Here is an 18,066-nt window from a genome sequence, read left to right as displayed (position 1 = left end):
TTTTTATTTTGGTCAGTGAAATCAGACCACCTCCATGGACGGTCTACCCTGCCAATACCCCTAAAAAAACAACATAAACACGTTACGGGAATTGTGGGGAATAAAACCAACATTAGCAGTTTTATTCCCGGAATTCTCAATTCACTTAAAAACACAAGATTTATTACAAATGATGGTAAATTTTTAGTTTCAACCATGGGTGCAATATAGCAATAGAAAATTGATTATTAATTTTGTAAATTATAATGTATCAACGTAATATGCAATTTTGTGAGCGGAAATAAAAAACAAAAAAGGTGCTAAAACAGATTTCGTAAGTAACGAAGTCGTGTCGGACGAATGGTACGCCATGTTTGTTATGATAGATGCCGACGTTGAAGAAATGAAAGGATGACAAATTCGTCTGTAACCTAACCTGTGTTTAATAAATCATTACCTGCAAATTAAATGTCATCCAGCTCGTCCTCGTTGTTGTCGTCGTGAGAGATGTTGGCGGGCTTTTCAACCACTCTCTCAGCTTGCGGGGTATACAAAGTTCTTGCAGCTTGAAGGAATGTATGCATCTCCGCGCCGTAACATTCCTTCAAGAAAATGTACCTGGCGAGGTACTGTCGGAAGATGGTATCCCGATCTTATGCTACCGACTTCGTTCATTAGCATATTTGCTTGTAGCAAGGTATTTTTTTATTTTCATTTCCGCCCACAAAATTGCATATTACGTTGATACATTTTAATTTACAAAATTAATAATTAATTTTTTGCTATATTGCGCCCATGGTCGAAACTACAAAAATACACAAATGACTACAGTCGGATTGGAGCGAGACTAGACCAATGCAAAATGGCTGTCTGTGTTGTGGACGTTATCATGTCATAGCCATGATAGTGTGAATGAATGCGGTGGCATGAACTCAAAAACTGTCGAAGTTTTCGCAATTTTCTTGTCAAGATACATGCATCTTGGTTATAACTTGGTTGTAACTTTTGCTAGGCCTATGCACTGTCGCCGTCGGCAGGCTAGCTACGAAACATGTCAAAATAGTATGTCACTGTCCGAGGCATTTTTTTTGCACTGAAGCCACACATAAGGCGCACCACCCGATTTTGGCAGATTTTAAGGATTTTGCCCGCGTCTTATAGTCCGAAAAATACGGTACATTTGTGGAGTCCTGTTCCTCTGTTTCCAATGATCATGATTAAGTTTTAGTTCACTTACCTCCTCATGCTTGCAACAGCAGCAATGGCATTGTGAAGACGAGTTATTGTGAGCATGTTTGCAATAGATGCAATACCCCTGCCCTCTGGGGATATCTGAAGTGCTCTTGTGCCATCCAGCAATAATTCAGCAGTTGGGAGCTGTTTGGTACCTTGGAAAGACAAATGTGTGTGTATTTACCTAGTTGTATTTTACGGGAAGGGGAGCTATGCTCGTGGTGTCCCGTCTTCATATCTCATTTTATCTAAACTATTTTTAAATTTATGTATTGTTTTTGCACACACCACTTTCTCATCTAACTTGTGTGTGTGCGTGTATGTGTGTGTATATATATATATATATATATATATATATATATACACACACACACACACACACATCATGCATACATATACCAATGGTTTTTTACCCTTACAAGGGAGGTAGCCTAAAAATAAAGGCATAAAATTCACTCCCACTCATTCCATCCCCACATACTCCACTCCCATTCACCACCCTTTCCTCTGAAGCAATGTAGCAAGACACAGCACATCCACAACAAGGCTGCTTCATTTAATTGGCAACCCCCCTCTCCATCCTCTCATGCAGAAAAAGAGAGGACAAGGAGAAATCCCTTTGAGCTGAGTCAAAATATCATTCACGCATGCTCCCTCAACCCCCCATCCCCCACTCACTCCCTTCCATGCATCACAGCATCATCCATACACAACCATTCTCCACTCACCCCTATCTTCTGTTTTCTCCCTCCCTTCCTCAACAGACATTCCCCTCTTTCCCAATGACCCTTTTACCCCATCTATCCATCTTATTCTTGGTTGCCCCTCATGTTCACTCCTTCCACCTCTGCCTTCCACACTTTTTTATTAATCTCCCTTCACTTATTCTTTCCATGTGTCCAAACCATCCCAATATCTTTCATCAACCCTATCTCCCAACTCCCTCTCCATCCCCACTCTCCTCACCTCCTCATTTCTCACTCTATCCAGCCAAGTAACTAATACCATACTTCTCAGGCATTTCATCTCAAACACATTCAAACTTCTCTCTTTCTCTCTTATGTTCCATGTTTCTACCCCATAGAGTGCTATTGGCACAATCACTCCTTTATACAATCTCCTCTTAGCATCCATTCCCAAATGTCTATTTATCATTACACTTTTAATTCCCCAAGGCATTTACTTGCTTCTCTCAATCTACATTCTACCTACACTTCCATTCCTCCCTTTCCCACCACATTCACACCCAAGTATCTAAAGCTATCCACACACCTTCACACCGTAAACTCCTCCGTTGTTGTCGTCATCGTCGTGGGACCAAGAAGAAGAGGATTTACGATGAAAAAGGAAACCTGGTTTGTATTGTAGGGGTGACGAGTGATCGAGAGTGTCCGAAATGATATCTCTGTAGTGCTAGTCAATTGTATGAACACGGAATTAGCAAAAATGAAAGAAAACAATGACTCGAAAGCCAACCACGAACCAGAGCCAACTGGCGTCGGTCTATTGAACCGTGATGTAAACAAACATTCCCGAACCATGTGTATTAACAACAACAAAGAAGATTGTCCAGGATTTAGTAAGTATGAAAGCGGGAACTTAAGTCGATTATTAGAGATAGTGAGGGATATGAGCAAAAATAGGATACGGTGGGAGAATGAAATTATGGACTTAAGAAAGGATATCATTGGCCTAATGGATTGCTTAGCACAAGCGAATCACGAAATTTCTGACCTAAGAAAAACCAACTTGGATCTTACAAACGAGATCAAAGAAATGAAAAGGGATATAAATGAGCTGAAGAGTGATAACGGAAAGAAGAGAATTAATGATAATAACAATAGTGAAAACTTAAAAAAAGAGGTGAACAATAAAATACAAGAAATGACTGAAAAAAATCAAAGAAAACCTAGGTGAGGAAAGTATTCAGAAAATTAAGTAGAAGGAAAACATTGAAAATAAGGAAAATGCTTTCAAAGAAATAGTCAAACAACAAATGCATGATAATGCAAAAGATCCAAGTGATTAATGAAAAAGCTAATTGGGTCAGAGATACAGTAGATGGGAAAAAATGTATTGTGGTATATGGACTAAAAGAAAAACAGGGATTGGCGAGGTACATGAGAGAAAAAGAAGAAAAAGAGACAGCAGTAGAAATCTTAAATGAAATTCAGGGGGGAGACTGAGATGCAGGCAAAGACCTGGACAAGACATATGAAATCGGTCGCTATTCTAAGGATAGAAATCGACCTCTAAAGATAAAATTAAGGTCACAGATGGTAGCAGAAGACATATTTGAAAAAGTAGGCAACTTGGCAAAGAGTGAAAAGTACAATAAGATATGGATAAAAAGAGAAATGAATATTGAGGAATTAGAAAAAGAAAAGTCACTAAGAGAAGAAGCAAAGAAAAAAACTCAAAGAGAACGGAGACAGAAAGCAAGGAATTCCATTGGAGAGTAATCGACATGAGATTGAGGAAATGGCACATCAAAACGAAAAAACCAAAGACAGAAAAAATAATGGAGGAAGAAGAAAATCAAAAGTGGTCTATACTAACACTGACGGATTAATTTCAGGTCTGAATGAACTCAATGATTACCTGCTAGAAGAAAAACCAGACATAATGGGAATTGTAGAGACTAAACTGAGGGGTGAAATAACATCCATCAATTTTGGACAAGGACTATACAATTACTGGATAAAAAACAGGGACAAGAAACAGGGAGGAGGAATCATGTTCTTGGCCAAGAAAGACTTTAACATGGACAAAAATTGTGGAGGGTAAAGGTAATGTAGAAAAGTTCATGATGAAAGTCGAAGACAAGAATATGAAAAGTAGAAAGTTTGTGGTGACCTATGTGCCCCCAAAAACGAACGCTTGAAAAGAGAACAAACATACAAAAATGCTAGAAGATACAGGGAAATCACTAAATGAGATACTAATGGGCAGAGGTAATCTGGTAATTATGGGGGAATTCAATTGCAAAGAAATTTGTTGGGATAACATGACAGTGCGAGGAGGAGATGACTTGTGGGGTAATATACTGCTGGACATGACCATGGAATACACAATGATGCAATGGGTCAGTGAAAACACCAGATACAGAGGCAATGAAGAGCCGTCGAAACTAGATTTAATATTTACAACAGAACCTGAAATTGAGGACAAAATCCATTACAAGACACCAATTGGAAAGAGTGACCATATACTCATTGAAACTGTACTAAAGGAAGAAATAGACATGGAGAGAAATGAAAAGCATAGGAAAGGAAGATTGATGTACAACAGAACGGACTTTGCAAAACTAAAGATATTCTTCCAGAATGCAAACTGGGAAAAATTCTATATGGAAGAGACAAAAGTGGATGAGAAATGGAATATCTTGATGGAAAATTACAATGAAGGGGTAAACAGGCATGTACCAAGACAAAAGCGAGAGAGAGAGAGTACATTAAATGTTGGTTCAACAAAAGATGCAGTGAGGCAAAAGACAGAAGGGACAAAGCTTGGAAAAGGTGGAGAAAAGATAAAAAACCTAGTAAATGGCAAATCTATATAAACTATAGAAATGAGTATGTTAATGTGAGAAGAGAGGAGAAAAGGAACCATGAAAAGGATATTATAGATAAATGCAAAGATCAACCCAAACTATTCTATCGATATGTGAATGGTAAACTTAAAAACAAACAGGAAATGGTGAAACTACGCTAAGGGAATATAGAATACACAGAAGAATTAGAAATGGCTGAAGTCATGAACAATCATTTTAAATCTGTCTTCACCAGAGAGAAAATACAAAATTGGGACAAAGATAATAACAAGCAATTTCCCCCCATGAGTGAGTTTACAACAGCACAAAAAGAAATATCAGAACATCTATCAAACCTTGACGTCAGAAAATCACATGGCCCGGATGGAATTGCAAATTGGATTCTAAAGGAATGCAAAGAAGAACTAACGGACAAAATACACAACATAATAAATAGCTCACTCAAAGAAGGAAAGATACCTAAAGACTGGAAAAATGCTAATATTGTACCAATATATAAAGGAGGAAACAAGGAAGAACCCACTAACTATAGGCCAGTATCACTAACAAGCACTATAGCCAAAATTTGTGAGAAAATCATCAAAAATAGATGGGTAAAATACCTGGAAGATAATAATATAATAAACCAATACAATAAATATAATCAAGATGCTGACATCAGCATCCTTGCGTACCCACTTGCTCCTCATGACGCCTACGTTGGCGTCACTGTATGGAAGGGGTTAATACTGAGAAGTGTAGCATAATGGAGTTTGGAAAAAGCAAAAATAGGATATCAGGAAAATATACAATTGGAACCAAGGAGGTAAAGAAGAAAGGATCCGAAAAAGATTTGGGGGTAATTATCACAAATGACTTGTCCTATGATAAACATACATACATACATACATATACCAAGGCTTTTTCCCCCTTACAAGGGGGGTAGCCAAAAAGAAAAAGGCATAAAATCATTCCCACCCATTCCATCCCTGAATACACTCCACACCCCTCCACCCTCCCTCTTATCTTAGCACCTCCTGGATGACGGGTCATCCCTGCACCTTGTCCACTGCCCTGGGTCAGAAACAGTGTCGCAAGACACAGCACATCCACAGCAAGTCTGCTTCATTAAATATGATAAACAGATTAACAAAATTGTCGGGGAGGCTTACAACTTGCTAAGATAAATAAAAGTGGCATTTGCATACTTGGACGAAGACATGATAAAAAAAATATTGGTTACATTGATAAGGCCTAGACTTGAGTATGTGGTGACATTGTGGTCACCCAGTACCAAAAAGAATATAAAGAAAATAGAAAGCATCCAGAGAGCAGCAACAAAAATGGCACCTGCACTTGCAAACTTATCATATGAGGAGAGATTGGCTAAACTGGGTTTACCGACGCTGGAGCAAAGAAGAGAGAGAGGTGACATACTGACCATCTACAGAATCATGAAAGGCACAGAGATACTCAATAGAGGACTTACTAAACTGGGACAAGAGAAACACAAGAGGACAGGGAAAGAAAATAAAAAAACATAGCTACAGAAGAGAATTGAAGAAAAACAGTTTTCCACATAGAGTAGTGGACACTTGGAACAAAGTGGACAATGAAATAGTATGCGCAAAAACCATTCATGAGTTTAAAAGCAAACTAGACACTGCGAGATAGAAAGGCGGGACACCACGAGCATAGCTCCCCTTCCCACAAAATACAACTAGGTAAATACATTCAAACTTCTCCTCTCTTTCTCTCTTATGTTCCATGTTTCTACCCTATAGAGTGCTGTTGGCACAATCACTCCTTTATACAGTAAACTCGCGCTTATCCAAACGCGTTTTAACTGAATAATCACATTAACCGAACATTTTCTCAATACGGTAGCCATCGCTTTAGCTGAACGTATTTGGATCTCAACCGAACATTCAAACACCCCGCCGCCTCTTCCGCCACCCCCGCGCCACCCGCAAGCTTCACCAAGTGCTCACATGGTGGCAGCACACTCCATGTTTACACCTGATCGGCTGTTTGGCAGTACATACATTCGTGAGTCCTCTCGGTGACGATACAGTATCACAAGCTCTCCTTAAACATTTTCTCTTTATATTCTATAGAATATGTTTATGAACTATTATAAGCATTTCCATGTGTATGTTAAGTTTACAGGTACGAATATTGCAGCAGACATTACCGCATAAAACTCTACGGAAATGAAACATACAATGTCGGATTAACCGAACATTTCGGTTAATCGGACATTTGTAATCCCCCATGGAGTTCGGATAAGTGGAAGTTTACTGTACAATCTCCTCTTAGCATCCGTTACCGAATGTCTATTTCTCATTACACTTTTTAATTCCCCAAGGCATTTACTTGCTTATCTCAATCTACATTCTACCTACACTTCCATTCCTCCCTTTCCTGCCACATTCACACCCAAGTATCTAAAGCTATCCACTTCCTTCAGTCTCTTTCCCTTAATACTCACTTCCAATTTGCTGCCACATTCTCACCTTATACATCTCAATACCTTACTTTTAGCCACATATATCTTCGACTTCTTTTGCACACATTCCCAAACTCTTTCACTAACTTCATTAATCCCCCTCCTTATGACATTTATTACTATTCATACTATTTTTATTATTGTATTTACCTAACTAGTATACAGGAAAAGAGTAATGCTTGCTGGGTCCTGTCTCCTATTCTCTATTTTTCTAACATACCTAGACTCAAATTTATGTACAGTTCCAACTTACTCTATATCTTTGATTTCCAATTATCATATATAGACTTGAACCTATGTATTGTTCGAGCTTGGGCTATATCACCTTCTGAGCTATTTCATATATTTATATATCTATATAGAAAACTGTAAATCCATGAGAACAAGTTGCATATACACGGCAAAGGAAACATGGACTGGAAGTGAAGCGTTCATTCCTGACGTTTCGTCTATTGACTTTCTCAAAAAGTCAATAGACGAAATGTCAGGAATAAATGCTTCACTTCCAGTCCATGTTTCCTTTGCTGTGTTTATAGAAAACTGTATTTCTTCAATCCATTTGACATGTGGTCTTTCTTAATAATTTACTTCTGTGACCTCTTAAAGCCCTCCCATCTTTAATTAGGAGATCTATCAAAGCAATCTATCCCCTTTAGTGACCTGAACACTGTAATCATGTCACCTACATCGCTGGTAGTCTTGTATTCACTTAGTTGTGTGTTCGAACCCCATACTTCTCACCAATTCCCAAAAGTGACTGCTACTTGTCCCATCAGTCCAAGCAGATAGGGCAAAGGTGACAGCTTCAGCTACAGCTACATGGTTCCTGGCATGGGCTTCACACCACCTTTGTTACTGTATCATTCTGACACCTGGTCACCTATTCTCTGCAACCCATAATTTTATCACTCATTTAATATGTCTGGCTACAAATTGATACTAGTTTATTTCAAGCCCTTATCAGTAAAGGAAGGTGGTCATTATAATTGCCAAAAGAGAACCATTCTTTAATTGTTACCTGAGAGTGTGTTCAGTTTTATTTTTGACTATTTCTGCAGGGCCTAAATGCATCCATTCAAAAAAAAAAAAAAATAAAAAAAAAAACAAAAAAAAAAAAAAAAAAAAAAAAAAAAAAAAAGCTAATACACTTAATCAAGAACAAACTGAGGCTACAAGAATAAATAAACAATGGCACAACATACCAAGTTTGTTTTTCAGTTTGACAATTTCAATTCCATTTAGTTTTTCTTGAGCATCACGAACCTCCAGGTAGAACATGGTCAGACTCCTTGGCTTCTAGAAAATAAATATATATGGAAAAATATATATCCATCCAATGTATCCATGTTAACATCTTTTCTCTCTACTCTGTATACAGGGAAAAAGCCTTTGGTATATGTATGCTGTCTACACTCAAAAGAACTAAAATTATCTGGAGGAACAAAATCTTAATTTCATATCACCTGTTATATATAATTTCGTCTTATATCAATAACAGTTTGTGGAGTATTCCTGCATCATTGAAAAATACGTACATATATATACGAAGGGGTTTTTCACCCTTACAAGGAAGGTTGCCAAAGTCAAAAGGCATAATTCCACCCCCACTTATTTCATCCCCACCCATTCCACTCCCATTTACCGTCCCTCCCAAAGCTCGCTGGGTGAGTGGGTTAGGGTGCTGTTACTTGCGGCATAGGTCGAGGGGATGGTGGTTCGAATCTTGCCGCCGGCAAAGATGAACAAAGGGCATGGTTCATTAAATTCCACGCTACAAACCCCTCTGTGAGGGATACTGTCCTAGCCTTCCAATAGGGAGGAGTTTGTGACATTAAATCATATCAAACCCTTCCCATCTCATCTTGGCACCTCATGGATGACAGGTCATCCCTGCATCTTGCCCACTGCCCTGGGTCAGAAGCAATGCAACAAGACACAGCACATCCACAGCAAAGCTGCCTCACTTAATTAGCAACCACCCCTCTCCATCTCTTCATGCAGAAACATTGAAGATGGGGAGTAATCCCTTCAGGCTGCGTCAAAATTTCATTTACACATGCCCACTCCCTAACCCTCCCCCTATCCCCCACCCACTCCCTTCCTTTCATCACAGTATCATCTATACACACCCATTCTCCACTCACCCCATCTTCTGCCTTCTCCCTTCTTTCCTCAACAGATATCCCTCTCTTGTTCAATACCCCTTTCACCCTATCCATCCATCTCATCCTCAGTCATTCACTCATGTTCACTTCATCTACATCTACCTTCCACACTTCTTTTATTAATTTTTCTTCACTCATTCTTTCCACATGTCCAAACCATCCCAACACTTTCATTAACCCTATCTCCCTTCTCCTTTTCCATCCCCACTCTTTTACTAATCTTTCATCACTCATTCTTTCCATGTGTCCAAATCATCCCAATAATCTTTCATCAGCCCTATCTGCCATCTCCTTTTAAAAGAATTATAATATAAATCTTCAAATCATTAAAAATACATAAATAAAACACAGACTCACTGGACACGGTTGTTCCGGTGTGACAATAGAAGCAAGAGTGAGGGCCATGTCTGCATCTGTGGCTGAACTAAACCACTTGTAGCCAAACAAGCTATGACTCTCATCTCCATTTGGTATGGCTAATGTCTCCGTTCCGCCACTTACATCTGAACCACCTGGAAATAACATAAGAGATATGTGAATTAATCAAATACAGAAACTACCAGAGAAAGGGTAAACATGCATGATTTTAATTTACTATAAATTGCAGCCTTCAAAATAAAATCTCAAATTACATTCATAAAAAATATCAGAAAAATACAGAAACTTCATATGACAAAACAATCAACACAGGTGGGAAGAAGATTCAGTAATATACATACATACATACATATACCAAGACTTTTTCCCCCTTACAAGGGAGGTAGCCAAAAAGGAAAAGGCATAAAATCATTCCCACCCATTCCATCCCTGAATACACTCCACACCCCTCCACCCTCCCTCTTATCTTAGCACCTCCTGGATGACGGGTCATCCCTGCACCGTGTCCACTGCCCTGGGTCAGAAGCAGTGTCGCAAGACACAGCACATCCACAGCAAGGCCACTTCATTAAATCGGCGACCACCCCTCTCTGTCCCCCCATGCATAAAAGGAGAAGACGGGGATAAATCCCTTTGGGCTGCGTCAAATTTTGCTCACACATACTACCTCACCCCCCATCCCCCCACCCATTCCACCTCATGTATCACAACATCATCCATATACAACCATTCTCCATTCACCCCTGTCTTCTGTCCTCTCCCGTCCTTCCTCGACAGACATTCCCCTCTTCCCCAAAGCCCCTTTCACCCCATCCATCCACCTCATCCTAGGACGTCCCCTCATATCACTCCCTCCACATCTGCCTTCCATACCTCTTTTACTAGTCTTTCTTCACTCATTCTTTCCATGTGTCCAAACCATTCTAATACTCTTTCATCAACCCTATCTCCCAACTCCCTTTCCACCCCTGTTCTCCTCCTCACCTCCTCATTTCTCACTCTATCTAGCCTAGTAACCCCCATCATACTTCTCAGACACCTCATCTCAAACACATTCAAACTCCTCTCTTCCTCTCTTATGTTCCATGTTTCTGCCCCATACAGTGCTGTTGGCACAATCACTCCTTCATACAGTCTCCTCTTAGCATCCATTCCCAAATGTCTATTCTTCATTACACTTTTTAATCCACCAAGGCATTTACTCGCTTCTCTCAATCTACATTCTACCTCCACCTCCACTCCACCTTTTCCTGCCACATTTGCACCCAACTATCCATTTCCTCCAGTCGCTCTCCCTTAATGCTCACTTCCAGTCTGCTGGCACTTTCACCCCTTGAACATCTCATCACCTTACTTTTACCCACATTTATATTCAGCTTTCTTCTATTATACACTCTCCCAAACTGTCACCAACTTCCTCAATCCCTCCTCCGATCCTGCCAAAAGTGCAGTGTCGTCTGCAAACAACAGCTGGCTTGCCTCCCACTTTTCTCCATTTTCTTTAACCATCTCCAATCCCTGACCCACCACCCTTGCATTTACCTCTTGCACTACCCCATCCATGTACAAGTTGAACAGCCAGGGCGACATAACGCATCCCTGATGAAGTCCCACCTTTACCTCAAACCACTCACTCTCTCCATTTCTAATCCTGACACAAGCTCTATTACTCTCATAAAAACTCTTGGCAGCTCCTAGAAGCTTTCTTCCTATCCTGTATATCCGCAAAACCTCCCACAGTGCCTTTCTGTCTACCCTGTCGTAAGCCTTTTCCAGATCCATAAAAGTAATATGAAAAAAAAAAAAAAAAAAGGAATTCACCACCCAGACACTAGTCTACAACAACAATGTACAACAAAAAAACCTAAGCAACAGTACATGTTCTAAACAATTATTTCTCTGTTACATACCTACATAAACCACAAAGCATTAACCTCTTCAATATGAGTCAAATTCTTGCGGGCAGCATCAGACGCCTGATGTAAAATGATGCATCACAATACTCGCGTTATAGAATATAAAGTTACAGCTGTATTACTTGTTCTCTTTCACTCTGAATGTTAATAACCACAGAAAATATAATCAGGACAGTTCACAGAATATGGGGGTCACTCAGCTACAACTACGAAATAAATATTATCAAGATGCCAATGTTGGCATCCTCATATACCCACTCACTCCTCATGATGCCTATGTAGGCATCATTGTATCAAAGGGGATAAGAACAACAGAATGCACAAAAACCATCCCAATAGATTATCTACTCAGAAACCAAAATCTTCCCTACAGAGTGGTACATGCAAATGATGGACACACAATTCTACACAAGAGCCTCAATTCCACCATCATACAAGCAGAACCAACCAGATGCACCGAGAAAATAACTCTGCCATCATAGCCAAAGTCAAAAGGCATATACCCGTTCCCATCCATTTCACCTCCACCCATTCCACTACCATCCATCACCATTTCCCCCTCTCTCATCTTAGCTCCTCATGGATGATGGCTCATCCCTATATCCTGCCCACTACCCTGGGTCGTAAGCAATGCAACAAGACACAGCACATCCATAGGTAGCCTGCTTTACTTAATTGGCAATCTCCCCCCTTCCGTCCCCTCATGCAGAAAAACAGAGGACTAGGAGAAATGAATGGAAAAGGTGATAGAGAAACGCGGGTTGGAGCAAGAACACTAGATTCCTTGTAGTAAGAGCACCAAATTGAATTTAAATGGGTGACTAAATCACTGAATGTGCAGTTGAAAATGTTCTTTTTCACTCTTCATTTATACATAAATCCCAATGCAACTCAATACTTCCATTTCAGAATTTCTGTATAACAAACCTTTCTTTTCTGTCATCCACTGTCCAGAAGTCCAAAACACATCTGGGTCACGAGATGTCAGGTGTTTATAGGCTTTCTCAAGTCCAGAGTTACTTAGAACCTGTATCGAAACATCAGAAAAATAAACCAAAATACTTTAATAAACATGGACTACTTACAGCACAGTAAAATCTCATTTAATATGGTTTATTTGGTAGTCAGAATTTGTGCTATTGCTGCAACATTTTACAACTAAACACTGCAACAAGAGGAGGTAGTGTAGATCTCCATGCCAATACTGTTCAGGAAGATTTGTACTGACATCATCAATGATAAAGAAGTTTAGGACAAAAATGGCTAAAATTGATTAATTAATTAAAATAATACAGTGATCCCAAGGTATTTGCAAGGGTTATGTTCCAAGGCCCCTTGCAAATAGCAAAAAATCATGGATAGTAGATGTGCCCCTTAAAATGCTTTTGGATACCCTTTTTAATGGTACAAACCATGTTTGATATTGTTTCACAGTATAAAGAAAAGTTAACACTCCATTTTAAACATATTTTGTGAATATAATAATAATAAATAAGAGCAGATTCTGTTCTTTTAATGTTCTTGTCCTGAACTACTGATATAAACTGAATCACTCATGACGACAGTGCTGCCAATTTCAGCCTCAATTATCTTTGACCAAACTGTGCTTTCATTATCACTAAAATGGCGGCCAAGAGCAACATTACTCTGTCCTTCCTTCAGCATGTCCAGGACCCTAGCTTTTTCCTGTACCATCATCACCTTCACACACTTAGGCATGCTTACAGAAGCAATAGAAGATGCAGGGCATTTAGCCAGCATTGTAGGACATTTGTAAAAAATCACAAACTTCACACACATATACAAAACAAACACTCATGGCAGAGACACACGGATAAATGGCAGGAATGTGAGGACAGTACAGTAGCCAATTAGCATAAATGTTAAATTAATTTTGTGCTCCAGTTAGCTACTCTCAACTTGCCAGCCAATAGTGTAGCCAGAAACATTGATGCTGGAGATGCTGGCATCCCACACCATATTTCTATTATTTATATCTAAATTTAGAATTAATCTATATATTGTATTTTGTTATTTTGCTTGTTTTAATTGATAAATGTATTTATACATTAAATAATAATAATTTTTAAGGTTTAACCCCTTCACTCTGGGCCAAAATCTCGCGGGCAGCATTAGCTGCCAGACGTGAAATGTTGCGTCATAATACTCGCATTATAAAAAATAAAGTTACCGCTGTATTGCTTGTTCTCTTTCACCCGTGAATTTTGATAACCATAGAAAATATGATGAAGCCAGTTTACAGAGTATGGGGGTCACGCAGGCATGACTATAATATATATAATTAAGACGCCGACATCGGCATCCTCGCGTACCCACTTGCTCCTCATGACGCCTACGTAGGCGTCATCGTATCGAAGGGGTTAAATTCGGAAAAAGATTAATTACTAGTGGCAAGATGCATAAACTCACAGACTGGTGGGAGATTCATGAGTATGCATTTGTTAGGTTCCATTGGAAAGGTTATGGATATGTGGGGTCACACATGGTGAGTTGTGAGTCACGGGGCATGGGTTCACTGTAGAAGATATAATGACAAAATTTCAGTGAATCTGTTTAACAACTTGCGATACAGATGAGTAAGGATAGAAGAATTAGAAGCTATGATCATCTAAAAAAAAAAAAAAAAAAAAAAAATCAACACTTGAGCAATGCACAGTGAATAATTACTTTGCATTTCTTGCCTTCATATCTCACTGTCAGTATATGTTGACAGGTGTACTACATACCTTCCTACAATTTTATAATAAAAAAAAAAAAAAAAAAAAAAAAAAAAAAAAATCAAATGTAAATGTCAAATAGAAAGCTATTCTTATGCCATGTCCCTTTAACCTCTTCAGTATGGGCCTTAAATCTCGCGGGCAGCAGCCGCTGCCAGCCGTACGACGTGTCGTAATAATACTCGCATCATAAAATATAGTCACTGCTTATATCGATCGTTCTCTCTTTCACCCGTGAATTTTGATAACCATAGAAAATGTGATTAAAGACAGTTTAGAGAGTACTTAATTATGCAGGGGCAACTACAATAAATATAATCAAGATGCCGATATGGCAGCCTCGCATATCCACTTGCTCCTCATGCCGCCTACGTATGCGGCACCGTATGGAAGGGGTTAAATAGGGACACTGCCCACTTGAGATCCTTTATTTTTTTTTTTTTAATTAATCAAAAATAGTAAATGATGCCAAATGACACTCTTACTTAACCAGTATGTTGTGCACACTTCATATAAAATTTCCACAAGTTTTCTAAAAATTGTGTAAGGGGTGTGGAAGGCACATGTGGAGGGAGTGAACATAAGGGGGCTAATGAAGATGAGATGGATGGATGGAGTGAAAGGGGCGTTGAGCAACAGGGGAATGTCTGTTGAGGAAGGAAAGGAGAAGACAGTAGAGACGGGTGACTGGAGAACGGCTGTGTATGGATGACACTGCAATGCATGGAAGGGAGTGGGTGGGGGATGGGGGATGGTTAGGGAGTGGTTATATGTGAATGATATTTTGACGCAGCCCAAAGGGACTTTTACTTGTCTTCATTATTTCTGCATGAGGGGACAGAGAGGGGGATTGCCTATTATAGGAAGAGGCCTTGCTGTGGATGTGCTGTGTCTTGCTGCATTGCTTCTGACCCAGGGCAATGGGTGAGATGCAGGGATGACCCTTCATCCATGAGGAGCTAAGATGAGAGGGAGGAAAGTGTGGTGGATGGGAGTGGAATGGGTGGGGATGAAATGGGTGGGAGTGGAATTATGTTTTTTGACTTTGGCTACCTCCCTTGTATGGGGGAAAAAGCCTTTGGCATATGTATATATCATTATTATCAATATCATCATTCATATCATGATTGGTAGAAGCTACATGGAGGGGCCATTGTATCTAACTTTGGTGCTGGGGGGCATTAATGCATATATAGACCTGAATGTAAGTATGATTTTCAGAACTTACAGATGCTGTCTTAGCTGCACCATCTGTCATGGCCAATGGGCAAGAGTAAAGCCCAGATACTGGAGAAAACAGATACAGCTTCACCATCTGGTAGAGGCGGTCATATTCTGCAAATTTTCCTTCATATGCAGTGGCAATAAGCCCTTCTTCAGCAGAAATTCTCTTCAGTTGTTTCCAAGCAGAACACGTAACTGGAAACAAAGAGTTCAAGGTAAAGTATTATTTTGTATAGCACATACCATGGGACCTCTCACCATGCACGACCAATACATAAGACCAAGTACCCACCACCTGTTCTAACTTCCTTCCTGAGGATGACCTAGTCGGATCAAAAAACATCTAGGAGAATAAGAGATAAATAGTTTAAAATGCCTTTTGGACTTCTACTCAACAACCTCATGCCTGCCCAAAATTGTATCATTTGAAACAAGGAAAAACTTCAATACAAGCTCAACAATAACATTGTTGCTAATGAATTTCTCAAATCATGCATTCAACACGGCCTTCTACCAATGTGTACATATATACATATATATATATATATATATACAGTGGCCGCGAAAAGTTTGGGCGCAAAATTATAGGTGCCCCAACTTTCCCCTAAACTCAAAACATGCGAAAAATACAACTTTCCACCCAAACTTTTCGCTATTTTTCAATGCTAGCGTTTGTACCCGTATTTAGCCGAGACAATACACACTATTTGGCAACTCTGTTTAGGCGCACTCAATGTCACATGGAGTCAGTTTCTAAACATCTCTCACGGAGAGTAGTCTTTTTTTTGCGGTGGTCTCTGTTTTTGTGCCTTGATATCTCCGTAATGGGAAGTGGTAAAGAGCTGGAAAGAGACACAGTTGTTACAATCATAATCCTCTATAAGGAGGGTTATAAGTGTAAAGATATTGCGACTCGTGTGGGAATTGGAGTGCGTCAAGTGCAAAAGTGGACCAAGAAATTTCGAGACGAAGGAAGTGACATCATTCGTACTCCAAAGCATCGCTCTGGTCGGCCAAGGAAGATATCAAATCGTACTTCTACAGTTCTAACTGCCTCCTAATAACCGTAGGAGGCAGTTAGAACCGTAGAAGTACAATTTGATATCTTCCTTGGCCGACCAGAGCGATGCTTTGGAGTACGAATGATGTCACTTCCTTCGTCTCGAAATTTCTTGGTCCACTTTTGCACTTGACGCATTCCAATTCCCACACGAGTAGCAATATCTTTATACTTATAACCCTCCTTATAGAGGGTTATGATTGTAACAACTGTGTTTCTTTCCAGCTCTTTACCACTTCCCATTACGGAGATATCAAGGCACAAAAAGACTACTCTCCGTGAGAGATGTTTAGAAACTGACTCCATGTGACATTGAGTGCGCCTAAACAGAGTTGCCAAATAGTGTGTATTGTCTCGGCTAAATACGGGTACAAACGCTAGCATTGAAAAATAGCGAAAAGTTTGGGTGGAAAGTTGTATTTTTCGCATGTTTTGAGTTTGGGGGAAAGTTGGGGCGCCTATAATTTTGCGCCCAAACTTTTCGCGGCTACTGTATATGTATACATATATATATATATATATACTGTATATATATATATATATATATATATATATATATACATACACGTATATGTATTTACCTAGTTGTATTTTACGGGAAGGGGAGCTATGCTCGTGGTGTCCCGTCTTCATATCTCATTTTATCTAGACTGTTTTTAAATTTGTGTATGTTTTTGCACACACCACTTTCTCATCTAACTTGTTCCAAATGTCTATTACTCTGTGGGGAAAGCTGTTGTTTTTCAGATCACTTCTATAACTGTCTTTCTTGATTTTCTTTCTGTGTCCTCTTGTATTTCTACTATCCCATTTTATTAGATCCTCTCTATCAATAGTTTCTATGCCTTTCATGATTCTATAGTTATCAAGTCTCTCTCTCTTCTTTGCTCTAGTGTCTGTGGCTCAAGTTTTGCTAGTCTCTCTTCACATGATAGTTCTGAGAGTGTTGGTATCAATTTTGTAATTGCTCTTTGTATTCTTTCAAGTTTTGTTATACATTTTTTTGTACTTGGTGACCACGTCATTGCTGCATATTCCAATCTTGGTCTTATCAAAGTGACTAGTCTTTTCTTCACTATTTCTTCATCCAGGTATGTAAATGCTACTTTGATTGTTCTTATTAAATTATAAGTTTCTCCAAAAAAATTGTTTACATGTTTCTCAGGGGACATATTATTCATAATAATGACTCCCAGGTCCTTCTCATTTTCTACTTTTTTTTATTTCTTCTTCTCCCAATTTATATGATCCTGTTATTCTTTTTTTGCTTCTTCCAAATTCCATTATACTACACTTAAAATTGAATTCCATCTCCCACTTCCTACTCCATTC

General features: G+C 39.2%; 1 protein-coding gene across 4 annotated transcripts in view; it reads right to left on the bottom strand.

Annotated features, from left to right (window-relative positions):
* The window catches only part of LOC143036981 (acyl-CoA dehydrogenase family member 11-like), a 55,530-nt gene that overhangs the window by 25,812 nt on the left and 11,652 nt on the right, over positions 1–18,066 (bottom strand). For all 4 annotated transcript variants that reach the window (XM_076205078.1, XM_076205077.1, XM_076205076.1 and 1 more), the window contains exons 5-9: positions 15,679–15,869; positions 12,640–12,739; positions 9,776–9,930; positions 8,456–8,549; positions 1,217–1,367 (exon numbers count right to left, since the gene is read on the bottom strand). In XM_076205078.1, coding sequence (XP_076061193.1) covers positions 1,217–1,367; positions 8,456–8,549; positions 9,776–9,930; positions 12,640–12,739; positions 15,679–15,869 — 691 coding nt within the window. The remainder of the gene's footprint in view (positions 1–1,216; positions 1,368–8,455; positions 8,550–9,775; positions 9,931–12,639; positions 12,740–15,678; positions 15,870–18,066) is intronic.

Source organism: Oratosquilla oratoria, chromosome 21 (genome assembly GCF_046742065.1).
Source record: "Oratosquilla oratoria isolate Oo_2021 chromosome 21, ASM4674206v1, whole genome shotgun sequence".
NCBI lineage: Eukaryota > Metazoa > Arthropoda > Malacostraca > Stomatopoda > Squillidae > Oratosquilla > Oratosquilla oratoria.
The sequence above is the reverse complement of the archived record's forward strand: the minus strand, read 5'-3'. Positions and strand labels throughout refer to the sequence as shown.